Below are 27,302 nucleotides of genomic sequence, written 5' to 3' on the forward strand. Positions count from 1 at the left end.
AGCTGGTTTCAGAACTAAGCTCACTGAGCCAGCTGTATTGAAATAGCACACAGACAAACTGTCCCCACACCGCACTCGAGGACAGCCTATCTGACATCTTTTTGCACCTCACCATCAAACAGCTTTCCCTGAAGTACCACACGCTGAACTAACAGCAGTGTGAATGCTCTGTGACTGTTCTTTCTGCCTGCACGTTCTACTGTGGAGCCTGGCTCAGTTCCCAGCACAGCCTTTCCCTGCCCGGGTGTGCAGCTACTGCTCCTGCAAGTCACCAGGTGAGCCAGAAAGAAAGGGATCAACCTGGCACCACTTCCACTTTTTAGCTATGAAGACCTGGGGGCACAATTCCTTTGTCCACAACCCTCCATTTCACTGCAGTTTAAAAGCTTATTTTGGGCTGACACTGATACATTTTCTCACATCAGCATAAGAAAGGTAATAATTTCTGTCCTGCTCTCTTTATTTGCCACAGTGTTGAGGATGTTGGGCAGGTGATCAGAAGGCAGCCTGCCCTGAAGACCTGGAGTGATCACGAGTGGCAAGTTTCTTGGTGTCATCTTGCACACCCTGAAACATTGACCAGACCCTGGCCCTTTATTTGGAACTCACTTTAACACAAAAATCTCTCTCTCTAGGACAAGGCAACCCTCAGCTCTGGTGTGTGGTGGTGAAGCCTGCAGTCTCTTTGGTCAAGTCCACCACAGAAGGAAGGAATAAAGGAATATTGCTCGATGCAAATTCTCTACACACTTCCATGCCCCGGCAGAGACTCAAAGTTGTCATTACTGATGGTTTCTCAGTGTGGATTCCCCACACTGAGAAACACACTTGATTCTGCCCACCCCACTCGTCACCATGTTGTGACAAAGCTGCATGGAATAACAGGTCCCAGGAAGGCTAGATGAATCCGTGGGCATTAGACAGTTTCTTTGGACAAACCACATTTGTTCAAGTAGTTGTAACGACAAAAACTTGAAGCTGACTTGCAAGCTGGATATGAGTGAGGAACAGCTCTTTTTGTTTTGTTGCTTTGCAGATCAACGTGTCACTCAACTCCTGAAAGGATTTCTGTTCTGCAAACCTCTCCTCTGGAGTGAAAACTCAAATAGAGACAGTAACTCTATTTAAACAGCACTCTCCCTTTAAAGAGGGACTGAGCAGAAATAAACCCATTACTAAAATAAATAAAAAGAGAAAACCAAACCAACAAAAACCTCCAAGACACTTAACTGTGACCTCTCTAGACCCAGGTAGAGTGGTCTGGACCCATAATTCTGTGCCAGACACCTGCTGTAAGATCACTTCTTTGCTTGCTTTGCCCCTAAGTCTCATTAAGCAATGGGTAACGGCAGTCCTGCTAAAGGTGATGTGTATCTGCTATTTGGAACTTTTCTATGAGTAAGCCATTCTTAGCTCCTACTTTTGACCTGGATTTCAGGGTTCAGCTTCTGGGATACCAGAGCCTGGCATGGCAGAAGAAAGGTTACTGGATGGTGGTGGGTTTTGGGCTAAAGAGCTCCCACAGCAGTTTTTTAGTGCTCCCTGACTCTGCTATGGTGCTTCAGGAATTGAAGAAAAGCTGAAAGTCATGTCACAGCTTTTCATTCCTCTCTTCATGTTTCTATCAGGTCAGAGGTCTTCCTATGGTTCACAAATCTATTCAGTCCTTGTGAAGCATGTCTATAAGTTGAACAGCAATCTGCCTTCAGGGGTTTGCCAGGGCAGTCACGATGCCAGTGACACCAGAACTGACTTTGGACAAACAAGAGAATCTGTCACTTAACCTTAGGGATGAAGGGGATATAGTTAAGATTAAGACACTTGCAATTTAAAGCCACAGTTTAATCTACAACCCTCTGCTGGAGTTATTCTACAAGCTACATAATAGGAATATCACTTTGAGAATAAGAAAAATGTCAGAGATTCTGGGTCAGATTTTAGCATTTCCAAGACTGCCATCTCACTACGATTGCAGGAGAAACATGTAAGCAAGAATGCAGGAAGGTGCAGGTTATTATAAGAAGCTGGCTTGTCACTGCTGCAAGGAATAGTTCTTCATGACTGTTTATGCTATTATAGTCTGTTCTGCCTGAGGAAGAGAGAGAATCAAGATGCTTTTCTATAGAGGACAGGAGCAGGTAGCCTTAGAAAGAGTTCTGCCATGCCTATCTGCTAGATCATATAGCTGCAGAATGAGACCCAAACCAGTTCACCCTCATTTTACATCCTGGCATCTTCAGCTGATGTGCAAACTCCTCAAGTATCTTCTGGAGTTCTTATTATCTAGGACTGCTTGTGTTTCCTCATGTGAAGTGGACGGCCCCTGGTCCAGGACAGAACTGATTGCTCAAAGTCTATTGAAGCAATAAAGGCAGGCAGTTTATGTAATGGAACAACCAAGTTCCATCTCATTTCTGTGGAGAGATTGATTGCATATCTCACACCAGCACTGGAAAAAAGGGGACAGAGGTCTTCAGGAGCAGTTACAGCAACACTCAAGCAACTTAGGCCCAAGGGTATATAACATGAGTGAAGACTGGATAAGCACAACAGCTATTAACCCCAAACGTTTCTTTGGGTATGGGATTATGCCCTTCACTGTTACTTGAACAAAATCAGACTAAGTTTTTAACATGGGGCTCAGCTGGTGAACAGACACTACAGACCTCTGAGTCCTGTGGACTGCACACATTTGAGAACATTAATTGAGCAGGGAAAACAAGCCAAACATCCCTCTAAAACTTCTCTTTCCAGAGGTTATTTTGGACTAATGTTCATATTCCCTGATGCATGAATAAAGGTGATTTGGTAACAACACATTGATGAGGAGAGGAGATGGCAAGGGATAATGCCCAAAAGGTCTGGCATCAAAAGCCACCACTTTGTCCAGTACAACCCATGGGTATCCCAGCTGCTGTCTGTGTACACACTCCTTGCACCCCCCTTCCAGTGTTCACACACACATACTCACCAGAGCAGTTCTTCTAGAGCATGGCAAGAAACCAGCAAAGGATATCTGAGAAGACAAACTCTTGGAGGCTGTTGAAGAACTTGCATTAGTTACACAGCTGCTGGGTTGAGAGGCCTTCGCCTGCTACTTGAAGCTCCAAACAGGATGAGAAGGCAGAGTTCTGGCTTGGTTTCTCTTGCTGTAGAGCAAACATTACCCTGGTGCAGAGAGAGTCCTGTACCACTAGGATCTAGGCTGTCAGTTCGCTACTGCAGATTTTTTTTTGGTTCCTCCTCATGAAACAGACAAATTGGTATACTTCTCTTCAAAGTTATTTGAGTCTCTGGGCACAAATATATGCAGACTGGAAAGGTTTTTGAATTTGTACCTACAATGCTTCCCTGTCCTGCACCAGGTCACAAGCAATGCCCTTATATTACTCTTATTTTGCAAGCAGCTCAGCTTTACATTCAAATGTAAATTTTCAAACATGGCAGAGGAAGAATATAATTTCTGGTGCCATCTAATTTTTTAATGTGTACCACAGAATTTTGTGGTGAGATGCCCATGACAAAACTGCACCAAGGGGTGGTATTTGGGTAAGGGCCAGAATGGTTGTATCCATAATGCTTGCAAGCCCCAATCTTGTGTATAAACCACATTCTTCTTACCACAAGCTGGTGTGCAAAAAAGATGAGCTTGGCTGTCTGTTCACAATGTAAACAGGACGGAAAATCAGGACTGAGTGTTCAAGTGTGAGCTTGAGACTGAACTAAGAGAGCACTTGAAAATCAGCTACAGAGCCTGAATACTGCTGACTGTTCCATCAAACAATTTTAACAAAATTAATCAACAAGTTAAAACTCATGGAAGAACATTCTGTGATTGATCATAGAATTATACAAATTCACGGAATGAAAATCTACAAAGGCTACTGAACACAAAGAGGCTTCATCTATTGTAGGAAGTCCCAGCACACATTATCTCTGGAACCAGTAGAATTTAATGGAGAAGCAACAAAGACAAGTAAAATTTTTACTCTCCCCCAACTATCTGCTGTGCGCCACCATCATAGCTGAAATCCTGGGTGAAATGGAATTTTGGTCTCAACCATTACAGCTTTACTTCCCTCTAAACAAACACACATATTCAGGGAAAAAAACCAACAAAACATTCTGAAGAGACACTATTCATAATAACATAATAACATATCTATGTAAGATATGTTCAGCCCTTGTTGAACAGTACAGAATTTTGCCACACCTAAGAAAAATATTTATTTTTATCTGTAGGTGCTCCTGTTTAGGAGGAGGAAGTGAATTTCAGTCACAAAAACTCACTGAACTGACTGGGCAGTCTTGCTATGCTCTTTGGACACGGAGTTGCACAAATTCCTAGTTATATAAAGAACTGAAATGCACAATTGCATAATGAAACTAAAGTTGTTCTTCTTTTCACTGATCACCAGGAACTGAAGACAGATGTAGGTCAAACTTCTTAGCATTGAGCCCTATCAGTGACCCTTCTGGGTGCAGTTCCTCTAGGGGATAATCAATTCAGACTCCATAATACCTCACACTTGGACTTCCTTCTAGCAGAGATTAAGCTGCTACTGCTGAGAGATTATGCACAATTTTGCCAATATATAAAGAAGATGGATCCCAGTTTTTGACAGTCAAATCTGAAGCCCATAAATGCTCTCGAGGTCAGCTCCAGACTGGAGTAGAAATAGATGAAAGATCCAAGACAAATGTTGTGTACAACTGCCTGGTTTCTAACCTGATAGATGAGACTAAAGTCGCGCTGTACTGGCATTTTTCTCTTTTTGGTCTTTATGTTGGTGATGCATATGAAGCATTTAGATTACACATGTTAATTTCTCTTCAATGGACAAATTAGATTAATAAGTAAGCAGTTGAAGAAGAAGTGTTTTACTGATGCTAGAGTTAAATCCTACAACTGTCTACTAAAGCCCCAAATAATTTTAGATTCACTGCAAAAGCTACAATCAAGTTCCTGTTCTCCTAAAATGAAATATGTGAGCAATATTTATATGTGAACAATCTTAATCTAAATGGCTTAAAATCCACAAAATCACTATACCCAAAGGAATCGAAAGCATTTGCATTTTAGAAAATCAGCCCAGTTATTAAAGAAATTAATTGCTGTCAACTTGATTCAAAATGTTAGCTTTAGACTTTACATTACTATTATAAACAAAAAAGTACTGAGACATCTCTTATTTTATTACGCATCCCTTATTACACCAAATATTTGCCCTTAATTAGCATATCCCTTTTTACACCAAGTATTTGCCCACAAGACATTTCTAAAAATTAGAAGATATATAAATCTACTTAGTTGTAGTCTGAAAATACAATGGTTTTGTTTGACAACACTTTCTTTCATATTTTCTGTTTAAACCTATTTTAATCAGTTGGCTGCACATTTCACTACTTGTCTGCAAACCTATTAGCTTTTACTGAAGTTCATTTGTGGATATGAAAATCTGAAATAACTTCTAAGGCCACTTCATGGTTTATGTTGTTTCTCTTTTACTAGTTACACTATTTTGATACTACTTTCCTTCTGAGAAGCTGCTCCACTCCTACGAAAATTAGGCCCAAGAAAATCATTCTGGAATGGGAGATTGAATGAATCCAAGACTGTTTTCTCTCACCTGCTCTTTGTGCCTCACAAACATGCTATTTGCATGGTCAGGAAGAATGGTGTTTGACTGGTCTGACAGCTCTTCAGAGATCACTAATTTCACTAACTTCCATCAGGCTGATGGAAGTTCTTAAGAACAAGTTCTAAGTGACAATTAGAAAGATCTACAACATCTTTTAGGTTGCTCTAAGAGCTCATGCTCTTCCAAGCAGAAGTCATCTTCTAGAAATTCACCCAGAAGCAGGAGAATGAACAACTGTGAAAAACTGTCACGGACATGGGGTGGTTTAGTAGTTACTTCATGAAACTGTTTGCTTTGACTACAGAACAGAGAACTAATTTAAATGGTTTAAGAGTAGTGCTACTCTGCCCTGGCAAGCATCAGGTCAGCATTAAGAGGGAATGTCCCTCACAGCAGTCAAGCTCTGCTCTCCCTACCTCAGTTGCCCAACCCCAGCATCACCAAGCTCCCAAGTTCTGCCAAACTGCACATTAGCAAGTGAGGAAGAAAGCCACAGAAGAATTTCCAGAAGGACAAAAAACCTATCAGGTGTGTCAAATCTCTGACATTCAGAAACCATTTGGGGAAAGCAGCACACGCTGACTTAAGCACTAAAGTATGGATGCTTTAATTAATCCGGGGTGAATTTAATTGCTTTAGTTAAGTGGAAATCGGGTTAAAAATGATGCAGAGCATGCTGGGGTATGTTAAAAACATGACATATGAGTTGGATGAATCGATAAATTAAAACTGCACAGATGTTTTAATTAAACCCAGGAAACTTAACGAAGATCACTAGAGACTTTTAAGCCTATGATTAATTCAAGTCATTTAAAATACCTGTAGAGATATGGGGTTGCCTCCATTTTGGAAGTTACAGAAGTTCTCAATCGATAAGTACTTAAGCTGTTCTACAAAAAAAATGGCATGATTTTTATAGAAGTGACTGGACAGCATTAACTGCACAATTAATATTTACATTCTTCTGAACACTCAGCAAACTTTTGCTTTGGCCAAATTTATCACAAAGGTCATATTTTTTCTCACACCTTCAGTGCGAGCCTGTCTGTCAGAGAAAACACTTGCTGTTCCCTCCTCTACCATTGTACAAAGTATCTATTTCCATTAGATAATTGCTCTGCTTAACAACTGCTACAAAAAATCTATGTATGGAATACAAACAGCTCTTCCCATACTAGCACCAATTTCCAGAAACAAAGCAATTTTTAAAAATGATCTCTTTGAGGTTGCTCACTTGGCACAAATAAATTTTGCTTGATTATTTAACCCCTATAATACTTTCAACAACAATAACAATGCAGTCCATAAGAACAGGGAAACCAAAACTAAGCCAATATCAAACACTTCGGAACTATTTTAATGGTGGATTGAAAGGACTGAAGCCCCCTTACTGCTTTTGTGAAGATGAGCTTAGACAATCTCAGTAACCACCAACAAAGATCTTAGATACTAAGATATTGGAGCGCTTCAGGGGGAGAGAAAGACACCACTGTACTGTCTCACTGGAGAAGTCACAGCTGCACATAAAAAAAAGAATTTCAAGTGGCATAAAACAAACTACAAATTGGAGACAGAGACAAAAGAGGATATTTGAGCGCACTGACACTTGATAAATCAGCTAGCTGTGCCAGGAGTCAAATGTCTTGAGGACTTTGTCCTGTCAGTACATTCTGGATTCAACTGTTGGTCAGCCTGGTTGTTTCTTTCTCCACCATTGCAGAAGCTGTGCCACTGTCACTGCCTGTGCTAAAGCAAGACTGCAGTTCTCCACAAAATACATGAACATGATTTGCAGCCAATCCAGCTCAGGTCCTCCCTCTCTGCTACATCGTTTAAGAGCAGCACAGTTCAAACTCTTCACATGCATCAGTGCATTCAAGGGAATGGAAGTTCCCTTGCTCTGGTTCTGATTTACCACTGAAGAATGAGACTGATCAGTTTGCCACTTATTTTATGCCTTTGAAAAGAAAGGAAAAAACCCAAACCAACCAAACCAACTCTTTTTCTGTTAGTAACACAGAATCAGAGCTGTGAAATTCCTGCTTTAGATACAAGCAGTGAAGTCGATACAAGACCATGCAGAGAAACAAGTTTTACTTCCTACCAACAGATGGAAACCAACAGATGTTGAAATCAGCTACTGTCATAGACAAGCATGTAGATCTTCATTCGTATGTTTTGATAACTTCATCACTAGGAAAACTGCGGAGGAAGGGAAAACTAAACTATTTCAGAGGTTTCAGTTGCTATCCCAGTGGAAAGAGTCAGTGAGGAATCAAAGAGATGATGCTTCAAGCTCACAAAAAGCAGCAGTAAGGACAAACATCAAATACCAGAAATTTCCTTCCAAACATATGTGTTGTGATCCATAACAGAGAAGCACTAACAGCACGAAGTCACTTATGCTTCTAGAAGAAGGAACAAAAAAGTGAAATGTTTCTTCAAATATTTTGGTAAGTTTTACACCATTCCCAGTGAATGCTGTAAAAACTATTGCTTCTCTGGTAATGGCTTAGCTCTGGCTAAACAGCAGTGCAGTAGATGCAGGAGTGCACCCACAGGCTGCAGAGCTCAGGGTATTTAAAATGCAGGCTGGTTTGGTCTCATTTTAGTTAGTATTATTTGCCTTGCTAAATTTACCAGAAAAGTTAAATCATAACATGTTTAACTGCGCACTTCCACATTAGCTGCAGATATTTAAACAGTTTTCTACATTTGAATTAGAGATTTTTTCTGTTTGTTTGAGAAAGTGAAAGGGGATGACAGTTAACTGAATTTAATCTCACTGAAATAGGGACTAAATATAGAAAAATATCTAAATTACAGGTTCAAATCCAGATATAGTGTAGGTGTGAAAAAAGTCATGCATGCTGAAATCTGAAGCTGTGATTCAGGGCTGTTTCTGTTAATCAGGGATGGCAAATGTCTAAGGATGTCTTACAACTGCTGTATTTCTATAATGTGATTTACAATACTACTTAATCATAGTTGCTTCAGTGACATTTACCAGCATCACAAGGACTCCAAGATGATCCCAACACAACTGCAAATATGAACTCTCAGAACTTAATGAAATAAACAAACACCAGTACAATTCCACGGAGACAAAGCAAAGTAAAACCAAAATATAGATTGCAACACAATTAAATAAGCTAACTAATTAAACACAAAAACAAATTACAAAGCATACAGCACAGCAAGCACAATTCAGCTCAGCAGAGCAGAGTTGGAGCAGAGAAATTCTTGGCCACCAATGGAAGTATTATAAAGGAAAAAAAAAATTGGCTTGCCAGAACAAAGCTGCACTATGGTTTGTGTCCTGCATGTATTAATATGCATTTCCACTTCCTTTCTCCACTCAGAACCTTTTGAAATATTCTACTTATTGGAACCCCATTGAAACAGAAAATATTTGTGCAAATAGGTGTGTTTATGCTGCACATGTATAAGAAGGGAAGAAAGATAGAGAAGCATCTGATAATACAGCAGTCTTTGAAGGCAGCTGTGAGAGATCAAATGAATGTACCCAGTTTTTATTAAGTATGAAAATATTATATAATGCTGTTGAAGAAAAATACATAAATAAGATTTTACTGTTTCCATGTGCTTTCCATCTTGGGCATAACCAAAACAAATTTTCTTATCCTACTAGGCCAATAAAATTTGGTTCCAACTCAGCTACAGTACTGCCTGTGGCTCTCTTTGGTCTCTGAGTTTCTCCAGGCTGGGGTGGTGAATGATCACATCAAGATAGCTGAGTGTTTGCTGAAATCACAGACTTATAACTCCTCACACGGCCACTTTTTACCTATCATGTTGTCCATCAGTGGCATTAGTGACTCCTGTCAATTATTTTCTTCTTCCTTCATTACTGAATTTCTCAGCGTTCCCCATTTCTTTTTTCTTAATCCTTTTAGTTTTGTCTAAAATTTTCTCCTACAGAATAAATCTGCCTTCTTAGCTGCACCACTTTCCTACAAGCTCTTTGGGAAAAGGAATCATACATAATTTCAAGTTCATAGGCTGCAGCATGAATTCAGAAACATATGAAAGGACAACGTATTTCACATGCACAAATTTGCCTGCATATTTACTGGTGGTTTAATACAGAAAACATGCTAATAAATTGCTACACTAGATGCAACTATCAGGTATATTTAGTAACACTTAATACACATCTTTAAAAAATGTAAAGCATTTTTGTTGCCCTGTAGAGGCCCAGCTATAACAAAAAGAAGGAAGGATGTGCTTCTAAACAACAGGAGAATCCCCACTTAAAATGATTCGGGACAAGATCTTTTGTAGATAAATTCTTTATAACCATAAATTCAATGCTGGAATCAGCAGAAACCGTAAAAACTTTAAGAACAATGAGAAGTTAATATTTTGCATGTTGAAACCTATATTCTTAAAGTCTGTTTTCTCAAGTATTCCCAGTGCTACAAGTAGCTCCTGAGTTCTATTTCAACTTTGGAAATATTCTCTTAGAAAGAATGCAAAGGGTATGAGCACCAGTTCCAGCCTGGTGCAGAAAAGGGAGCAATCCGAGTGCTGCTAATCCTCCTGTTCAATCTACACCGTACTAGAGGGACAGGTACATATTCCTAAGCAGCAATGAAATGTCTGGATGTTAAATGACTTGTGTTGTAACAGACATTTAACAAGGCATCTGTTGTAGAATTCTGGAGTCCAGACCCTCCAGTCCCCTGTTCTTATTTCTAATCTCCAAGAGAATCCATGAGGATTGATAAGGGAAGCTGCAGACTAGATGTGATAGCCCCTATTGTCTGTGTGCTCCAAGCCCCTTCTGGAGCCATGACCACTAACAGTCTGAAAGAATTCAGCCTGTGACCCCTTCAGCCCTTGGCTCCTGTTTAAATTGCCAATTAGAAAGAGTTGCAGTGATGGATTTTGTGTTGGCTCTCCTTGTCTACCTGACACTGGATCAAAGCTGCTATCTCATTTCATGCAGGCAAGCTAGCAGCTGATAGACAGCAGTGGCTGTCAGTCATTGTCAAAATGGGTTACATGTCTATTTATTTATTCTGCAATTAATTTTAGGCAGAGTTAGTGGCACAACCCCCTTTTTAGAGTGCAATGCAGTTCTACAAAACTAAGAAAAACGAGGGCAGGCAGGTGATCACTGCCCTGTACATAAAATCACTGGAAGGCAACTGAGGACACGACCAGTTTGCAAGAAATGAAAATAGCCTGTTAATAAAATATGAGACTGGGAAAACAAGAAGAAAATTTATAACAAAGGCATTTCAAGGTACTGCGTCAGAGAGGTGGGAACTGCTGGAGGAGAACACTGCCAAAGACAGCCCTGTTCAATATCAAAATGATGCTTCCACCCCCTGTGAGAGAAGATTTGAGTGACAAGCCAGGGCTGTGCTGCTGCTGCAGCACACACATAAGTTGGCACACATACACACATAAACACATAAAACCCAAAACCAAACCCACCCAGAAAGAGATTCAAAGGGAGAAGCTGAACATGCTGAATTCTGTCAACTGCAAGAAAGGATGTGAGATATGTGTGGGTGACAAGTCAGGAATGCAGCATTTCCAAAGAAAAGCACACTTTTTTTCTTCCTTCAAAAGTACAGTGTAAGATGAGACATGCTATGATTATGAACATCTAAAATGCTTACCAATAGTTATTCTTTGATTTATCATTTTTTCTCTATCTCACTTCTTCTCAGTCCTGCCCTGCATTCTTGCTCTATCAAAGTGGAAAATACCATCATTCTACCTTTCATTAAGGTTCATAATCTGGATTTTTTTTTTTTTTACTTGTTTTCCTGCCTCACATTCAGGCTTTGACAAAGTTCTACAGATGTTTTTCTGCATTCCATCTCTTGGTCAGAATCCTGCCCTGGCTTCCAGTAAATAAAATCTATATTAACTAAACACCTTTTTTTCTGCATTGATAAATTCAGTCTTCTTCAGTCATGTTTATGTGCAACAGTACTTCAGTAATCATATTGTTGATTTATTAATCTAACCTTCAGCTGTGTGACTCTTCTTTCCCAGTCTTGTTTCAGATCTTTTATCTCATGCAACATGAGCTTCATGTTCTAACTTCATTTACAGACCCCCCTTCACCCTGAACTGCTCACTGCTTCAATTCTGACTTCAACCTTTCTAGGACTTAGGATGCTTTTGAAAGTCAAATTTTAGAACTGCTTTTTTTTTGAACTGTTTCCCATGCTCAGTCTCCCCTTTGAAGGCCCCATTTGCCCACCATTATCCACAAGCTGTTTTCTGCCCCATTACCCCTCTTTAAAACTGCCTTTACCACAGTGTTCCCCCAAGCTGACAACAGTCACACTGCTGGTGTGTTTATAACAGTGCATCATCACCATTTTCCCCCATATCTTCATATCTGTTAATCAGCTCCCATTCGTTCCCTTTGAAGTTTTATTGAGGTGGTACATCCCTGGAGTCAGGTGCTGCTTTTATTTATTTGCTTTGCATGCAAAGGATTAACAGCAATAGACCAGCTTTAACTTATATTACTGCTCAGGACAATATCTTACTAATGCCACAAACCTGGCATTTTTCCTACACTACTGTTCCTCTCCAGCTCTTTGCTCTGCAAACCCATCTGGTGATGGCATCATCATGTTTGATCCACCCTCCTTCACTTGTCTGATCTACAACCTGTTAGTGCAGACACTTGCAGGGAGTCACTTGAATAGTTCAAGATGTATTCCCCAGTTTGACTGTGCCATGGAAGGCCCAAGGTGCTCCTCAGGTCCCATCTCTTCTGTGAGGCCATGGCCACATGCAGGACAGGCAAAGGAAAAAGGCTATTCACTACCCCCTCACCTTTCCCTTCAGAGTCCAGGGAGCTTCTGTCTGCTTCAGCTATTTCCAGCCCCTAAAATTTTGAGCCAAGTTATGAAGATGAACACTGTTTCCCTGACTCACATAGAGAGGAAATACATTCTCCTATACATAACCAGCGTGCGCTGGACTTCATTCATTCCTGTGGGCCATGTGCTCTACAGCAATGAACCAAGTACTGAATTATTCTGCAGGATGCACCCCAAATTTTGTATTTTCCTCATTGCAATCACTCCCAGAACATTTTCTGCCACTGGGAGCATTCTGGACATGGCACAAAGACAGCAGTTTCAAGCACTGTATTCAGTGGATGAAAAAACATTACTTTATGCACTGTTGTCCAAGCAAGAAGCCTTTGAAAAGACTCAGAGCAAGACGAGTCTCAAGCAACTGAAATTAGAATAACAACTGAAAAAAAGCAAGAGTTGCTACTTCTAGCAATTATACCTTACTTACCTAATAATTGACAGCTTTTTACATATTTTATACAGAGATTAATAGCCCACACATAACAAAGAATATGGCAGTGGTAGGAACTCTTAATGTGGTGCAAACAGCAAATCCATTAGAATAAATTTAAAGAGAGAGAGACTACACTTTACAGCTTAGTAACTATTTCAAACTAAATAGATGTTGCAAAAGAAATAAAAAGAAATTTTAAAAAACCTACCCTTCTTTTTATACTTATTAAAGTGGCGCCGTCCTTTGCCAGTAAGCCAAAAACAAACAGAATGAAAATAAAATAATGAAAAACCCACACAAGGAGAACAGGAAAAGAAATTGCGAATAACATAAATCTGAATAATTAGAGTTCTTAAAATCAGATTAAAAAGTCAACTGATCAAATATCGCACAAATTTCTGGTTTAAAAAAATCCAAAAGCCTTAATTTCATTTAGATTAAAATATTAAACATGTTTCTTATTACATTGCATAATTAACTGAAAGTATCTGCTAAATGGCAACTTCATGGCAGTTGACATAAGCTACTTGACTCCATTTTTGTCCTTCTTTCACAAATTGGACACCATCTCTTAGCAGGCTATGCTCATCATATCAATGTAGAAATCCCATGTGATGGTGCATTGTTCACCTTTTCAGATTAGCTAAAGATGCTTATGATGCAAATCCAAGTATTTTAAAATGCAAAATTAAAGGAGGCTCTGCTCACAGTTGCAAAACAGTTTTGACAGTGTCTTTGGAAGTGGTTTTGTTAAAGGAGTGGAAGAGTTGCATGCCCTTCAAATATCTTATGAGATGAAATGAAATTATAGCCAACTCTGAGTCACTTCTAGGAACTCAACTCATTGTAACACTGAACTCTATTCTCAAGTGGTGAAAGGCAGGACATGACGAAGGATGTCTGCTCACAGATTCACCACAGACCTGGAAAATCCAGACTATGATCAGACATAAACAGCAAGAGCTCTAAGCAAGAAGGACCTCTTGATATACTTCAGTGGTTTTATCATAGAGGTTACAGAAAAATAGAGATGAATAGAAAAAAGGTGACAACACACCAGAAAATAAGATAATCACAGCTGCGTGTCTGATTCTTTAATTGATCCTTGGCCAGAGCATCACTTTTCCCCAATAACTCCTACGCATAATTGTGGACAAGAGGTTACTCACAGTGCAGTTCAATCCACAGCAAATCTTCCACTGGCTTTAACTGTACACACTTGCTTTATCAGGACACATCCCCACATGGAATTATCTTTTGATTATCAGATTTTCTTTTTCTTTGTATGCCATATCTTATCCACATGAGATCAAAATGTATCATTACCTTTTTTGTATGTTAGATGAAATTCTTAAACCTTAATAAGGTTAAATTCCAAAGGGAATCTTGCCTAAGCAAGAATGGAGTAAATCTGCAGATACTGAACACCTGATAATAAGCTATTTCCACAGAATGGTGAGAAAAACCCCACACAGTGTTTGGCAGGAGTGTTTGAGAGGGTGAAGTTTGTTCCATTAGTCTGGGTACGAAAGTGTGTTACAGCCTGTGGGTTGAGCCAAAAGTTCATCTTTTCCAATAATTTTCATAGCTAATGGATCTGAAGTCAAATCTGTGCTGTCTCTCACAGCTTTCCTTCATTTTTATCTTTTAGAACCACATGGATGGAGGGGTCCCTGTGCACTGCCTACAAATAGCTTGTAGAGACTGCCCTGATGACTCTGCCTCTGATGGCCTCAACAGGGTATTTGTGGTATAAAGGATTGTGTTTCCTATCAGACTTGGGGTTCACACAAAGGGAAGCTCTCAGACTGCTGCTACTGCATGGACCAAGTTCTAAAAGCCATCTGAGCAGCTTGTTCACATTTTCTCCACATTTCTCTATTTGAGTCTTGCCTCAAATTATTCTATGGCGGAGAAATGAGATATTGAAAGATGCATTGCTAGGGAAATAATAATTAAGAAAAAAATCAAATTGAAAAAAACATTATCCTTCCATACTTGTGACAGTTTAAACATAAACTTAACATTATGGTAGATGTACATTAAGCATGTGTCCATACACATAATATGCTGGAAAAGATGTCATTCTCTATCTTGTTTTTCTGTGGTTTACCATACACAGAATCCCAATTTTGATTTCTGTCTTCTGAAACTGCTCTCACATATGAAGAGCATTCAAGTAAGCAGAAAAATCTGTGGCTGTGAGAACAGGCATGACAGTGAAACAGGTGAGGCAAAGAGCCCTAACATCCAGCTCTCAGGGTAACGCTGTGCAGCTGTGCCTGCACAGAAATGTGAGTTCTGTCAACACACCCATGTTCTCATTTTGTGTAGTTTTTCAAGCTTCTTTGTTCTTTAGAAATACCATGATGTCTGACAAGAAAACAGTAGAAGAGTTGAAGGAAGCTTCCATTAAACCATTTCTGCTTTTGAGGGGAAAGAGACAACACAGAAAGGACAAAGCAGGAAGCAGAGGGAATGCACTGAGGGGCAGGAGAAGCCTGACAGATACAGTTGGACAAGCACCCTATAAAAAAGCTATTTATCTGTCACAGCCTGAACAAAGTATTTTCTCGAACTAACACAGCATACAGTGTTACACAGAGGTTCAGTAGACAATGCAGGATTGCTCCACAACTCAAAATGCAAATGAGTTGATATAATGGCCATGTATGTGTGAAGGGTGGCAGTGAAGCACACAGTCACTGCATGCATACTTTCACAGGTTAACACCACAGAAATGCACAGAGCTGTCAGTCTGTATTTATAGCTCACATTATCACACCATTTACTTTGTCAAATACAGATATCTCCTCTCTGTATTTACCAGCTGTCTTAATTTCTCAGGTAATCAAACAACATGCACACCGTATTTGAAGTGTTCTGTAAAATGAGCAGGGTGAGCACTGAAATATCAGCCTTAGCTTTTCAAGGCCCTTGGGGTCTCTATTTTTTTTTTTTTTTTTTTTAACTGGGGCAGCTTCAAGAGCCAAATGTGGAGGCAAAAACCAGAAATTACTCACTCCAGTACAACTGTAACAGCTACTCAAGGAGTATTTCATAGACACACGGATATGCTACTGCAGTGAGAGAGGTGGGGCACAATGAACTCTCCTCAATTCTGCATCAGGAGTCTAAGAAGAAATGAGCAAATTTCTAAGGCCCTTCAAATTATTTCAAAAAGTTTTCAAACACCAGGCTTTCCCCCTTGGAACATTAACAACCCTGTGGAAAATAATTGTAAGCATGATATTGATAGTGTGCCTAAATCTCACACAAACTAAGAAGGAAGCGAATTGTGAAATATTCTGAGTGTGCTTATGAGCAGAGGGGAATACAACCAAGCCATTGAATTTAGATAATATATCTGCTACTGGCTGTACAAACTAAAGAGGTCCTCCTTTATGAATCTTTTCCCTAAGACTGCTATCTGAAACTCTCAGAAAAACTTGATAAACACATACTGCCAATCCTTAGATGTCTCATTTAGATTTCTGCTTAATCCTTGATAGCAATGTATTTCCCAGTTTTAGTTGTTAAAATTTACAATTGACATTTCAGAAAATGTTTATTTTAAGATTTCATCAGGTCCTACCTATTTTTCTACAAAAGGCAAAGTTCCTTTGGTCAAAGAGTAATTTTATATGCAAGAAAGATGCTTTGTACTAGTAAGGCTCAGGCAAGCCAGAATACATACTACATTCTATCAATGAAGACAATCAGTCTTTTCTTGCAGACCAGCTAATGATTATCAGAAAGCATTGATAATTCATCCACTTTTCCAGAAAATAAATATTTTCTGCCATTTCTGTCTACTACCTTAGCCACAAAAAAAGCTGTAGCTATGCAAGCTCATTGGCAACATGGCAGTACTTCCTCTTGATCATACTGAACTTGAGATCTAAGAAAAAAAAGTGAACTGTTCTATTTGAATCTAGCTCAGACCCATGCTAGCTAGCAGGCACCGTAGATCAATAGATCACAAACACACACTGTGGTTATTTGTAAATATAGGGAAAATGATACCTTTAGCACAATCTGCTCCATGAAATCCTGGAAAACAGTGGCAGACCCCTGATACACACTCGCCATTCCCATGGCAGTGACGTGGGCAGTCTTGCACTGAGTCTGAAATTAAAGCATCACAAGCACATTAACTGGTTGGTCCCTGTTAAGGCTACAGATTTTGGTTTAATTTTTCTCCATTTTAATTTGTCTTCAATACTTAGAAGAACAACCCCTAACAATATTAACAGCACAAGGCTCAGGTGAAGCAGAAGACACCAGGTTTCATGGCAGCATGAGTAAGTGTAGAGATCTAGTGACATACTAAAGTCACATATTAAGTTCTGGGCACTATTAGATCCCAAAGTCGTCTGGTAGTGCTCAAATCCTCTGCTCCAAAAATAGGCAGAACCTCTTAAGACCTCTACAGCCATGTTTGAGTTTATAATATGTAGCAAACACAACATTTCATCAGGAAAATCAACACTTTTGCAATGAGACTTTGTTCTTGCACAACCACTCGGCCATGGGAAACTGATTATCCCAAGGACTGTGTCTTCTTTTCCTTCTACAGGCATCTAAAGCCTCATTAATTAAGCTGACAAAAATATCTGCTGAACATGACAAAGAGGAGCTCTTTTGCTCTGGCAAATTTACTTGAGCCTTGAAAAAATGAAATAAAAAGGTGCAAGTGACTGTGCAAGAGGATGAAGAAGAGTTCTGTAAAAAGAGGACAAAGTTTAATATTAGAGTTTGAGTGACTGACTGAAATGTTGATGACTTCAATAACATGAGGAGACACATCAGCCTGATAACATTTCAGCTGTACCAAAATACTTATTTTCCACAATTTCTGTTATCATTTGGATAAAACATACACTACTTTGCATAATAACAACCTAAAATAAAATTTCATTTTTGAAATTAGTTCTTAAAATGATTTTAATTTGAAAGCTGTTGGATTTCAGCAGAACATATTTTCAACACTGAATTATTGGAACAAAAATCTAATTGGAGTATTACTCCTCACTACCACTCCCTGTTGTTGTGGGACCTGTGGTTCCAAACTAAATGGTTCTGTCAGCCCCAGGCACCAAACCAAGCTGCTGTACAGCACAGAAAATAAAATCTGGATTTGGAACTCGCAGAACTACAGAGAGTATTTTTATTTGTCAAATTAAACTGCAAAGAAGAAAAGGATTCAAGTAGAACTTTAAATCTAATTTCACAGTTGCAGGACACCAAATAGAAAAAGTCTAAAGAAAATTTTCAAAGAGATGTCATTAGCTTTACCACTTGAAATGATTCATGCAAACAATGAAAAGAAAAATTGAAATGTAATGCTCAAAGGTATCAATTCGTCTCATAAAGAAGCTTGTTTATAGATTTATTCATTATTTTGCTTCATGGCACACAAATGCATTTTCTGTGTATTCAAAACCATGGTAAATTTAGTATTGTCTGGGAGTTAACATAATTTCTGTTATTCTCCCTCCTCTTCCACACCAGAGAGACATTCAGCTGTCTCAGAGCCTTTCATTATGAGGCATCTGATACAAGGTGTGTGTAGAACCACCTCTGAACCAGATAAAACACTATACTTTTCTCCAGATTTCATTTCAATTACTATCATTGCACTATCAAGCAGCCTACCTGGCTATTAGACCTTTGATGCTCTTGAAAGCTATAGCCTTGACCAGGCAACTTTTTTAAGGGCAGCTTATAATATTCTAAGGTTTTTTAAGCACAACAGGGGCACAGCAAGATAGAAGCACAAATGTTCTTGGTTTTAGAGAAGTGGAAAAAGCCTTCTAGAGGGAAATATGCAAATACATATATATATATATATATATTTCGACATTCATAGAAAAGTATTTCTTTTTCATCTTAATTCAGGTTACCAGAAACAATTATGTTTGTGCTTAACGACAGTATTGATTATCCACCTACACTCTTGCACCCTTTGGGACTTAAGCCAACAAACTGAATGTTATTCTAACGTAAAAGGAAAAAAAACCCCTAAGCTTCGTATTATTAATTAGGCAAGACTAGAAAATACCTCTGACTACTTTTCATCAAGTCTAAAAACTCACTCGTACTTTTTACAATTTCCCTTTCCCTAAACTAACAGCAATTACAAATTTATACAACACAGTGCCATTTAACACTTCACCAGCCAGGACAGAGTATCACATAGGACATCTCAGAATTTGTTATACCACTGTGAAAAGATGGTCAGCAAAGTTCATTAAGTGTTTCAAAGGTCAACAAATCCAATAAAACTTGGAGAATTTAGACTCAGTTTGATTTTCAACTGAATGTAATCCTATTCTAACAAAACTGCAGCTGGATGTTCTTCCACCACGTTGAGGAGATGACTCACTATAAGGTGAGTAGTAAGCTGTAAAACAACATACAGTTAATTAACTGACTCAATTAATCTCTAGGGTGGCTGCAAACAATAATCTCATTTGCAGGTATCAGTTTCTTGAGCTGTCTTTCCACCAAGATTAAACAGCTCTCCTGTTGGATGCTATTCCACCTGGGTGTAAAGAAGCTTCTTCAGAGAAGCAAATAAAAAGTATCAAAATGACAGAGATAAGGGAGAGGACTATTAGCTGGGGAATGCTTCAAACCACACCGAACTTATCTGAGCCTTGTTTTCCAAAACTGAACTTGAGATCTATGAGAATGCTAAAATACTAAGAAAAAAATGAATGAATTAAAGTCACCACACCCCATTACTGACTCTTTGCCAGAGTAGTGTTGAGAAAAAAAATGCACAGCATAACATAAGGACAAACAGGCCAAATACTGAGGACTGCAGGAAAATATTACAGCTTTCAGTAAGGGAAGATACAAACAGAGAGGAAAAAAGCCCAGCTTGTGGAAATACCTACCCAAAATGACTGTACTGAAGGAGACCACTTCTTTGTCCTTGCCATCGTTGTAAAAGGCCAGGTGCCACAAGCCCACATCCAAGTACTGAACAAACACGGCCTCGTTCTGAACCAGGGTCTGGATGCTCCGGCGCTCCCGAGGCGCCTCCACCACGCTCCACTTCTCCTTCCCGTCCAAACGTTCCATGAAATCATACTGCAGGTGAAAAAAAACAAACAAGGGAAAAAAAAAAAAAAAAGAGAACACAAACAAAACCCCAAACAAACAGACCTGAATACAGAATATTTCAGCTCAAAATATGACCCTCTATTTTCTCCTCTACCTTGTCATAAAATGGTATTTCTGGAAGAAATGTGAAACTAACATTTGCTAGTTGACCATGGAACATATAGAGATTTTATGACTTTTATTCTTTCTTAAATAGTGACCTAGAATTATGCATCTTTCCTCTGCATAGATGATCATAAAATGTACAAATTGACAGGTTGTTTTTTGAGAAATAATTTGAAATCTACTATTTGACCCATTAATTTTAGGTTCCTACACAGCTTTCAGAGACCCAGGAGACCCAAACCCTTTTCTAAGCAATCACCTACAATAAATTCTTTTTGCAACAGGAATTGACATCTGAGATGTAACTCCAGACATATCATTGAATGGAAGCCCCCAGAATGTGAAACAGGAATAGCACAGACAGGAAATGCGTTCGTCTAATATAACTCATCACCAGATAAAAATACACTGCACAAGTTTTATGTCACAGAGTAAAAGTTGCTTACCTGAGGTTGTATGTGGAACAATCAGGGCAAGTGTGATACAAAACCCAGAGGGAGCATGGAAAGGAATAACACAAATAAGGGAATTGAACTTATACTAAGGAAAACTGAGAATTTCTGTTTGGATGGTTTCCAAGTAAGGTAGAACATTGCATTAATCTTTGGAAAAGGGATCAAAAAGAGCAAGTGATTATTTAGAGTATAAGAGCGATGGCACCATTAATGGCACGAAACTAAAAAAGAAAGAAAGAAATCTAAGATGAATGTCAGATAAGCTTCTTATCTTAAGCTCAGTAAATAGCCTCCCAATGGAGATGCCACAATTAAACAGGACTGGAAGAAATATTGGTTAGTCTACAACAGGGAATAACTCTGCATAACAAAGCAGCTGGACTAGCTGTCCTAATAGGTTTTTTTTCTGTGTTTAATGTCTGTGATTCTGGAGCTTTCAAGCTCAACTGAGTAGATCTCATAGTCCCTATCTAAGGGAAGCCCGTAAGAAACAACAAAAACAATACATCTAATCTTTTGATAGCTGTATAACAAGTCCCCTATGAAAACACATCTTGTTTTAGACACATTTATCTGTGTAGGAGTAGATAGAGATAGATAGACATGTCTAAAGAAAGACATATGTGTTCAATAAAATGCAGTAATAGTACGTGCTCGCTTGCCAGTAGCTTCATTACATTTCCCTCCATTATCTCTAACACTTACAGGCTGTGCCGCAACAGCTATGAGAAAACATCCACCTTCCCTTGCTTTCAGTTTCAACAGAAAACTGTAATCTTGCCTCCTAAATAGAATAAACACCCAGAGAGGGCTGCCTTGCACACTGTATTCCACTCATTAACTGTGAGTCCTAGCAAATTATTCATGATATGCAGTTAAATAATGAAGCTTTTTCCTTCTAGTGGAAGAGACAGACGAATTTAACACTCTAGTGGCATCACGGCTATCTAAAACTGGGGTATAAAACCTCACCTTTCTAGCTGGAAACTTCTTACCTACCAGCAATATAGAGCCCTGGTATGCTCAGCCTTACAACAAAGAGAAGTGTCTGGAAGAACTATTGCCTTCCTGGTAAACATGTGGAACTGACACTGACCTACAGCCACAAAGGAAACCCATGGCAGGGAGGAATTTGAGCCCAAATCTACTAATGCTGAGAGCCATCATCACAGTGTGTGCATTATCCATTCTATTATCCTATGCTTTCAAACGAGGGACAAAGCAAGAGAAGTGGAATAAAAAGTTTCACTCGCTATCAGATTGCCATCAACTTGAGCCAGTTTCCACATATGATGTTTATGGGGAAAGGTAAATTAGATAAATTAGTAAAATTCAGGCAAACCATGCTGGAGATGTAGAGAATTCTGGCATGCCAGTAACTTTCAGCATATCTGAGGTACCAAACACACATATATCTATCTCTGAAATCAATGACATTTGGAAAGATTGCTAAAGCCCACTGTCTAACAGTCAGAGGTTAAGGACAGACTCATCACCTCCTTGGGAAATGTTATTACTTGGGCAACATCTAGGGAAAAAGAAATTGTGCTCTTCAGAACGATTGTTCACAAAGGGTCAACTAAGGAAGTAGCAATAAAAGCTGACATTTCTCACTGGCAACACGCTGTTCGTCTCTGCTTGTGCTGGCAGGTTCCTCTGCCTCCCTCTGTTTGATGCTGATTCTACCTCATATAGTAGAGAAGGCTCAGCAGTTGGCCAGATCGAAGGGGAAGAGTTTTCAGCCTGAAACTGCTTGAAGTAGTTTCAGCTGCAGAATCTCTCTTCACGACGATGGGGTGTGACCTAGCGAGAGCAGGTCCCTTGGCACAACAATTTTAACTTTGGTACAGTTAAGACCGGTATTGCCCCTCTTTAATCAAACTATGACAAATAATGTAATGCTCAGGCAAAAGCAAAATGACTGAACCTGGATAACTCAGTGAATGCTGAAGTACCGGTGCAAAGAGATACAGAAAACAATACATTTTTATCCCTCTTTGGATTTCTCAGGACTGAGGGGAAAAAAAGAAGGAAGTTAATGTATCTGCTGGTGGTTCCCTGGGTGTATTAATCTTAATATGTGACTAAGGACTAGGTATATGTGCCCCAAAATCAAAAATATCTGACTGAAGGGTCACCAAGATGACACTGTGAATTCATAAGCAGGTAAGATTTCTTCACATGCTTGGCTGAATAATCATTTTGCTTTTCACAGCCCTGTTGGTTTTCTGATTTACCACCCATGCATGATTAATTAATTTTACATAATGTTGTGCTGAAGATATCACTCTTGCTTTAAAGCTACTTATTGGCATATATGAATAGATTAGAGGACCCATCTAGGAAAAGGAGGAAAGTAATTTCATGATCATTAAAAAGCAACTGTGGAATTCTTAATCTAACACACACACACACAACTGCTAAGGAAGAGGCCACTAAATCACATGAATTAGGGAACAGACATGTCAAACCAAACTAAGTCTCTGAAGTAATTTGGAAGTTTCACTGAGTTTTGGCTTTTTTGTTTTCTTTTTTTATGATCCTTTATATTTCACAGCTTCATACCAAAAGTCACATAAAAATGGCTAAAACTGCTCAGGAACAACATGCAGCAGAAATCCCAAATGACTACATCATCAGAGTTCAATTTTGCAGCAGGGAGTACTTGCTATGATTAAAGCTCAATATAAGCAAGTGACTTGCCAGCCTACATCGCTGAACAAATTCCAAATTCACTCTCTTGGTGAGCTTGTTTATTTTTACTACCCAGCATACTGAAATCCTACTGCTTACTTTTATTTACAAACCTAAAATCTCATGCTAAGTTCTTTCTGGGCAATTTATTTTTATAATTTCTCCATTCAGTGCTTTCTACCCTCTGATGCATTTTATTCATAGGCTAATAAGGACTTTCTTTTTCCAGTAACCGTGGGGAGTTAGCAAAACAGTTTGGGAACTTTACACCTACGGTTGTGACTCCAGCACTGCACAAGCCCATTCATCCAGTACAGACCCACTGAGCCCAGTCACACACAGAGGAAGGGAACCCCTTGTGCCCACTGCGATGCAGAGAGAGCTCACAGGGCTCAGGACCAGAAATGCAGAGAGCCAGCATAATCTTCAGGGATTTTCTTAGATTTGAAACAATTTGCATGCCTCCACAAAATGCCTAAGAGTTTTTGAGATTAGGAATTGAAAAGAAAGATCTCCTAGAGCTCTTGTCTCAATAAGGGATGCATATTCAACAGGAGAGAGGGAGCACGCTTGGCATTGTGGCGAGCATTCTCCTTTATGCCAAAGCCCTGTAGGATCTAAGCAGCCGGGAAAACATATGGCAGGGAAATTTGTTTGCGAAGTGCTCTAAAATTAGTTCTTCATAAAATCCAGTTGGTAATTATTCATTAAAATACAGCCACAAAACATCTGACACCCACGATGGCAGCCAACCGGTTTGTTCCCACATTTGGATGTGTCATAAGCCAGCCAGCTCAGGCCAGCACCCAGCACTCACAGCCCGGGGGCCATCAGGTAACTCTGAGGTGCTCAGAGCACCCAGAAGTGTTTGAGCACCTGCTGAAAACCAAAGGAACACTGACGCTCCCCTGCTCTCCAAGTTTTTTTTCAAATAAAGCCATTTACAGTTCTGAATGAAAAGAGTTTTCATTTTGACGTGAAAAATTTATAAGTATAAAACACTCTGCTGGAAATGAAAACAATACAGCTCCATGCACTGCCTTCTCCAGACATTCCAGTGAAGTTCCTATCGGGTTACCTCATTTCATGCATCATTTGCAACCTGCTACCAGCATGTAGCAACATCATAATTGCTGTAAGCTCTGCAGAGTTGTGTCATGCATTATTTGACATTTACAGTTTGTTTTCTATACATTATCAATTCTATTTATATGACTCTCTTCTACTAAATTCCTATTGATCATTCAAGCCTGCGATGTGCATTTTGTTCTTTCTGCATAGCACAACACAGGTTGGAAGGATTTTGCTCAGAAGCTCTGCATTCCCGTTTGTAGTCTGCATACCACTCAAAACTGCGTATTTGCCTCTCCTCTAGAGCTCCACTCCCCATGCACACGGCACACAGGCTGCATCCAGACAAGTTTACAGCTACATCAGTTTGACTGACTAAACCAGGCATTTGGAATATTTGCTAAACAGTAATACTGAGAAGGTTAAATCTCAGCAGGGCTCTCAGACAGGAACTGCATCTTGTTGTCTCAGGTTAATCATGTACCTAATTTGCTGATTATTGACTTGTTCCCACAAAGGATTTTACTCGGCTTGACATATGAGCACTGATCAGTGATGAACTGTCAAGCTGTTCACTGCTTTAGAGCTCATGTCCCTAACCTACAGAAACAAGGATTTTAAATTTCAATTTTAAAATATGGTCTGGTGTCAACCTCAGACTATTTTCATTCACACAAAAGTATTGTGCTCCTTTCTGTCAGAACAAGGCTTCTTTTCACTAACTCAGGTCTGTAACAGCTTGCCTCTCTCATTCTAAAATCATTTCTCTTGGTAGCAGCCTGACTGAATTTTGATTGCTGGGCAAAAATGCCAAGGAATCTCCTGCTGTATCACCTTATTAACAAGCACCAGGACCCTGCTGAATGTGGGAAAGTTTATGCTGGTTTATACTGCAGATTCAGACCAGATGTATACCAGTTTCTATACAGTGGATTTCATTAACCCCACTTATGAAGAGGTTTAGAACTGCTTCCTTTGAAGACTGGAAAACAGGTCCTCTGAGGAGGAATTCAGCTCAAGAGGAAACACAGATGATATTTCTCATTATTTAATTTAACAGAAAGGTCACAAAATTTATATTCTATCCATGTGAGGTGGAATGAAAGAAAAAAAACTTTGCCTGATCATAGCCTTCTCAGATGAGAACATCATAATGAAACCTAGAACAAATACATCTGATCATACTGCAATATAAAGTTCACCTTGAACTAAAAAAAAATATTTTGTGCTACCAGCTACTCCCAACTGGATTTCTTGTAAAAGATACAGGCATACCTCCATCATGTCTTAGTCAAAAAATTAATATTAACCTGTATTCATAGCAAACTTTGACGATTGCTTTGGAGCTTTGGTTGCCCTAAGTAATTTTCATTTCATGATTTATACTTCTGTTTGTTTTCCTCAACTAAATTGCCATTTTATTAATGATGGAATAGGGAAAGTGAGCACCAGAATTCTGAATTAAATGAGACATGCGCAATGAATGATGCCATTACCTCACTGGAACAGCTGAAGATCCACAGACATAATTTCACCCTCAAGACAACATATTGAATGAAGCATTACAGCCAAAATCGAAACACTCTTGAGAAAGGCTCCCACCCTGGAACATATTCTCTGTAGATACATTTTTTGTGTTGCCTGGATGGCTGGAAATGACTGAAAATCAGTCAACACCCCTCTGCAATTTCCCAATTTTTTTAGTCTTTGTATCAGATTTCAGACACCACGTGCTAACGTGTAGTTCACGGAAAACTGACCACAGGTCCTCCCCTCCTTGGGCTCTGCACTGCTGCTCCTGATTTCTTACCACTCAAACACATCCATTCAGTAACTCACAGAACATTTTAGAACAGCTTACTACAGTACGGTGATGGATTTTGCACAGCCAAAGCTCCTTCTTCATAAATTCTTAGAAGCAGAGTAATAAACCCATGTAAACCTCCTCACTCCTTTACTCCTAACTCTGATCAAAGATTTTGGTCCTCAGCTCATCATTTTTGTCTCATGGATAACTGGATAGTTTTATCCCAATTCGTGCCACGATTATATCAGAGATTTAAAACCTTGTTTGAATGGCAAGGACATAATTACTTCTTTTATAAATGTATTGCTGAAGTATGTAACAACCTAAAAATGTTAATACCAAGGTGTTCAGTCAAGTATCACAAATGAAGGAATTCACAGGAATCCCTAAACTTGAATTCTGTAAACTCTAACATAAACCCAACAAAGATGCTCCAGACTTTTGCATTCTGACATTCAAAGCCAACAAACACACTAGTAAAATACCTGGGCATGTGATGGTGGGAGTCCTCTTCTTATATAAACACCAAAAAGAGCATCCTTTCCTAAGGATATGTTGAACTTCAGGAACTGTGGCTGGCTGATATGGATCTGAGACCTCCAAAAAACTCCGGGGGGCACCTCCTGGGTGACCCTGTGGCCAACTTCAGTTTCTCCGCTATCTATGCTGCTATTCCTAGTGACCCATGGTCCTATAAAACAAAAGCAAAAATAAATCCAATGAGATAACTGGTTTTAATACAGGTAGTTTTATTCATTCAAGATGAACATCTGTGGCAGTGACACCTCTTAAATTGAGCTGTAACTTTCTTATCCAGATGCAATCTGCCTGCTGTTTCAATAAGTATGTAAGAATTTGGCGCTGATATTAAAAGTGAAAACTCTGCCACCCTTTTTTTTCTGTGGCGCACCAGCAATCTTCTCATTCCTCAAACCCTTTATTTTGTGATTGCTCCTCACTGATCAAATAGCAACAGTAGAGAGTCAATTAAGCACATGTGCTCTTTTCAGTTGCATCTTGTACACAACCAGGCTATAAAAAAATTGCCAGAAAGGTCAACTGAAGGGTAACTTCAATCTA

General features: G+C 39.2%; 1 protein-coding gene across 15 annotated transcripts in view; it reads right to left on the reverse strand.

Moving 5' to 3' along the window:
* Nucleotides 1-27,302, reverse strand: part of TENM2 (teneurin transmembrane protein 2) — a 655,728-nt gene that overhangs the window by 84,752 nt on the left and 543,674 nt on the right. For 8 of the 15 annotated variants that reach the window (XM_042025405.1, XM_042025407.1, XM_042025401.1 and 5 more), the window contains 4 exons: nt 26,708-26,913; nt 19,862-20,057; nt 16,983-17,084; nt 13,165-13,197 (listed from right to left, as the gene is read on the reverse strand). In XM_042025405.1, coding sequence (XP_041881339.1) covers nt 13,165-13,197; nt 16,983-17,084; nt 19,862-20,057; nt 26,708-26,913 — 537 coding nt within the window. The remainder of the gene's footprint in view (nt 1-13,164; nt 13,198-16,982; nt 17,085-19,861; nt 20,058-26,707; nt 26,914-27,302) is intronic. The other 7 variants (XM_042025410.1, XM_042025408.1, XM_042025406.1 and 4 more) reach the window with 1 other exon arrangement.

Source organism: Corvus kubaryi, unplaced genomic scaffold (assembly GCF_017639235.1).
Source record: "Corvus kubaryi isolate FWS band 111438036 unplaced genomic scaffold, C.kubaryi_AGA036_p1.0 37270, whole genome shotgun sequence".
Taxonomy (NCBI): Eukaryota; Metazoa; Chordata; class Aves; order Passeriformes; family Corvidae; genus Corvus; species Corvus kubaryi.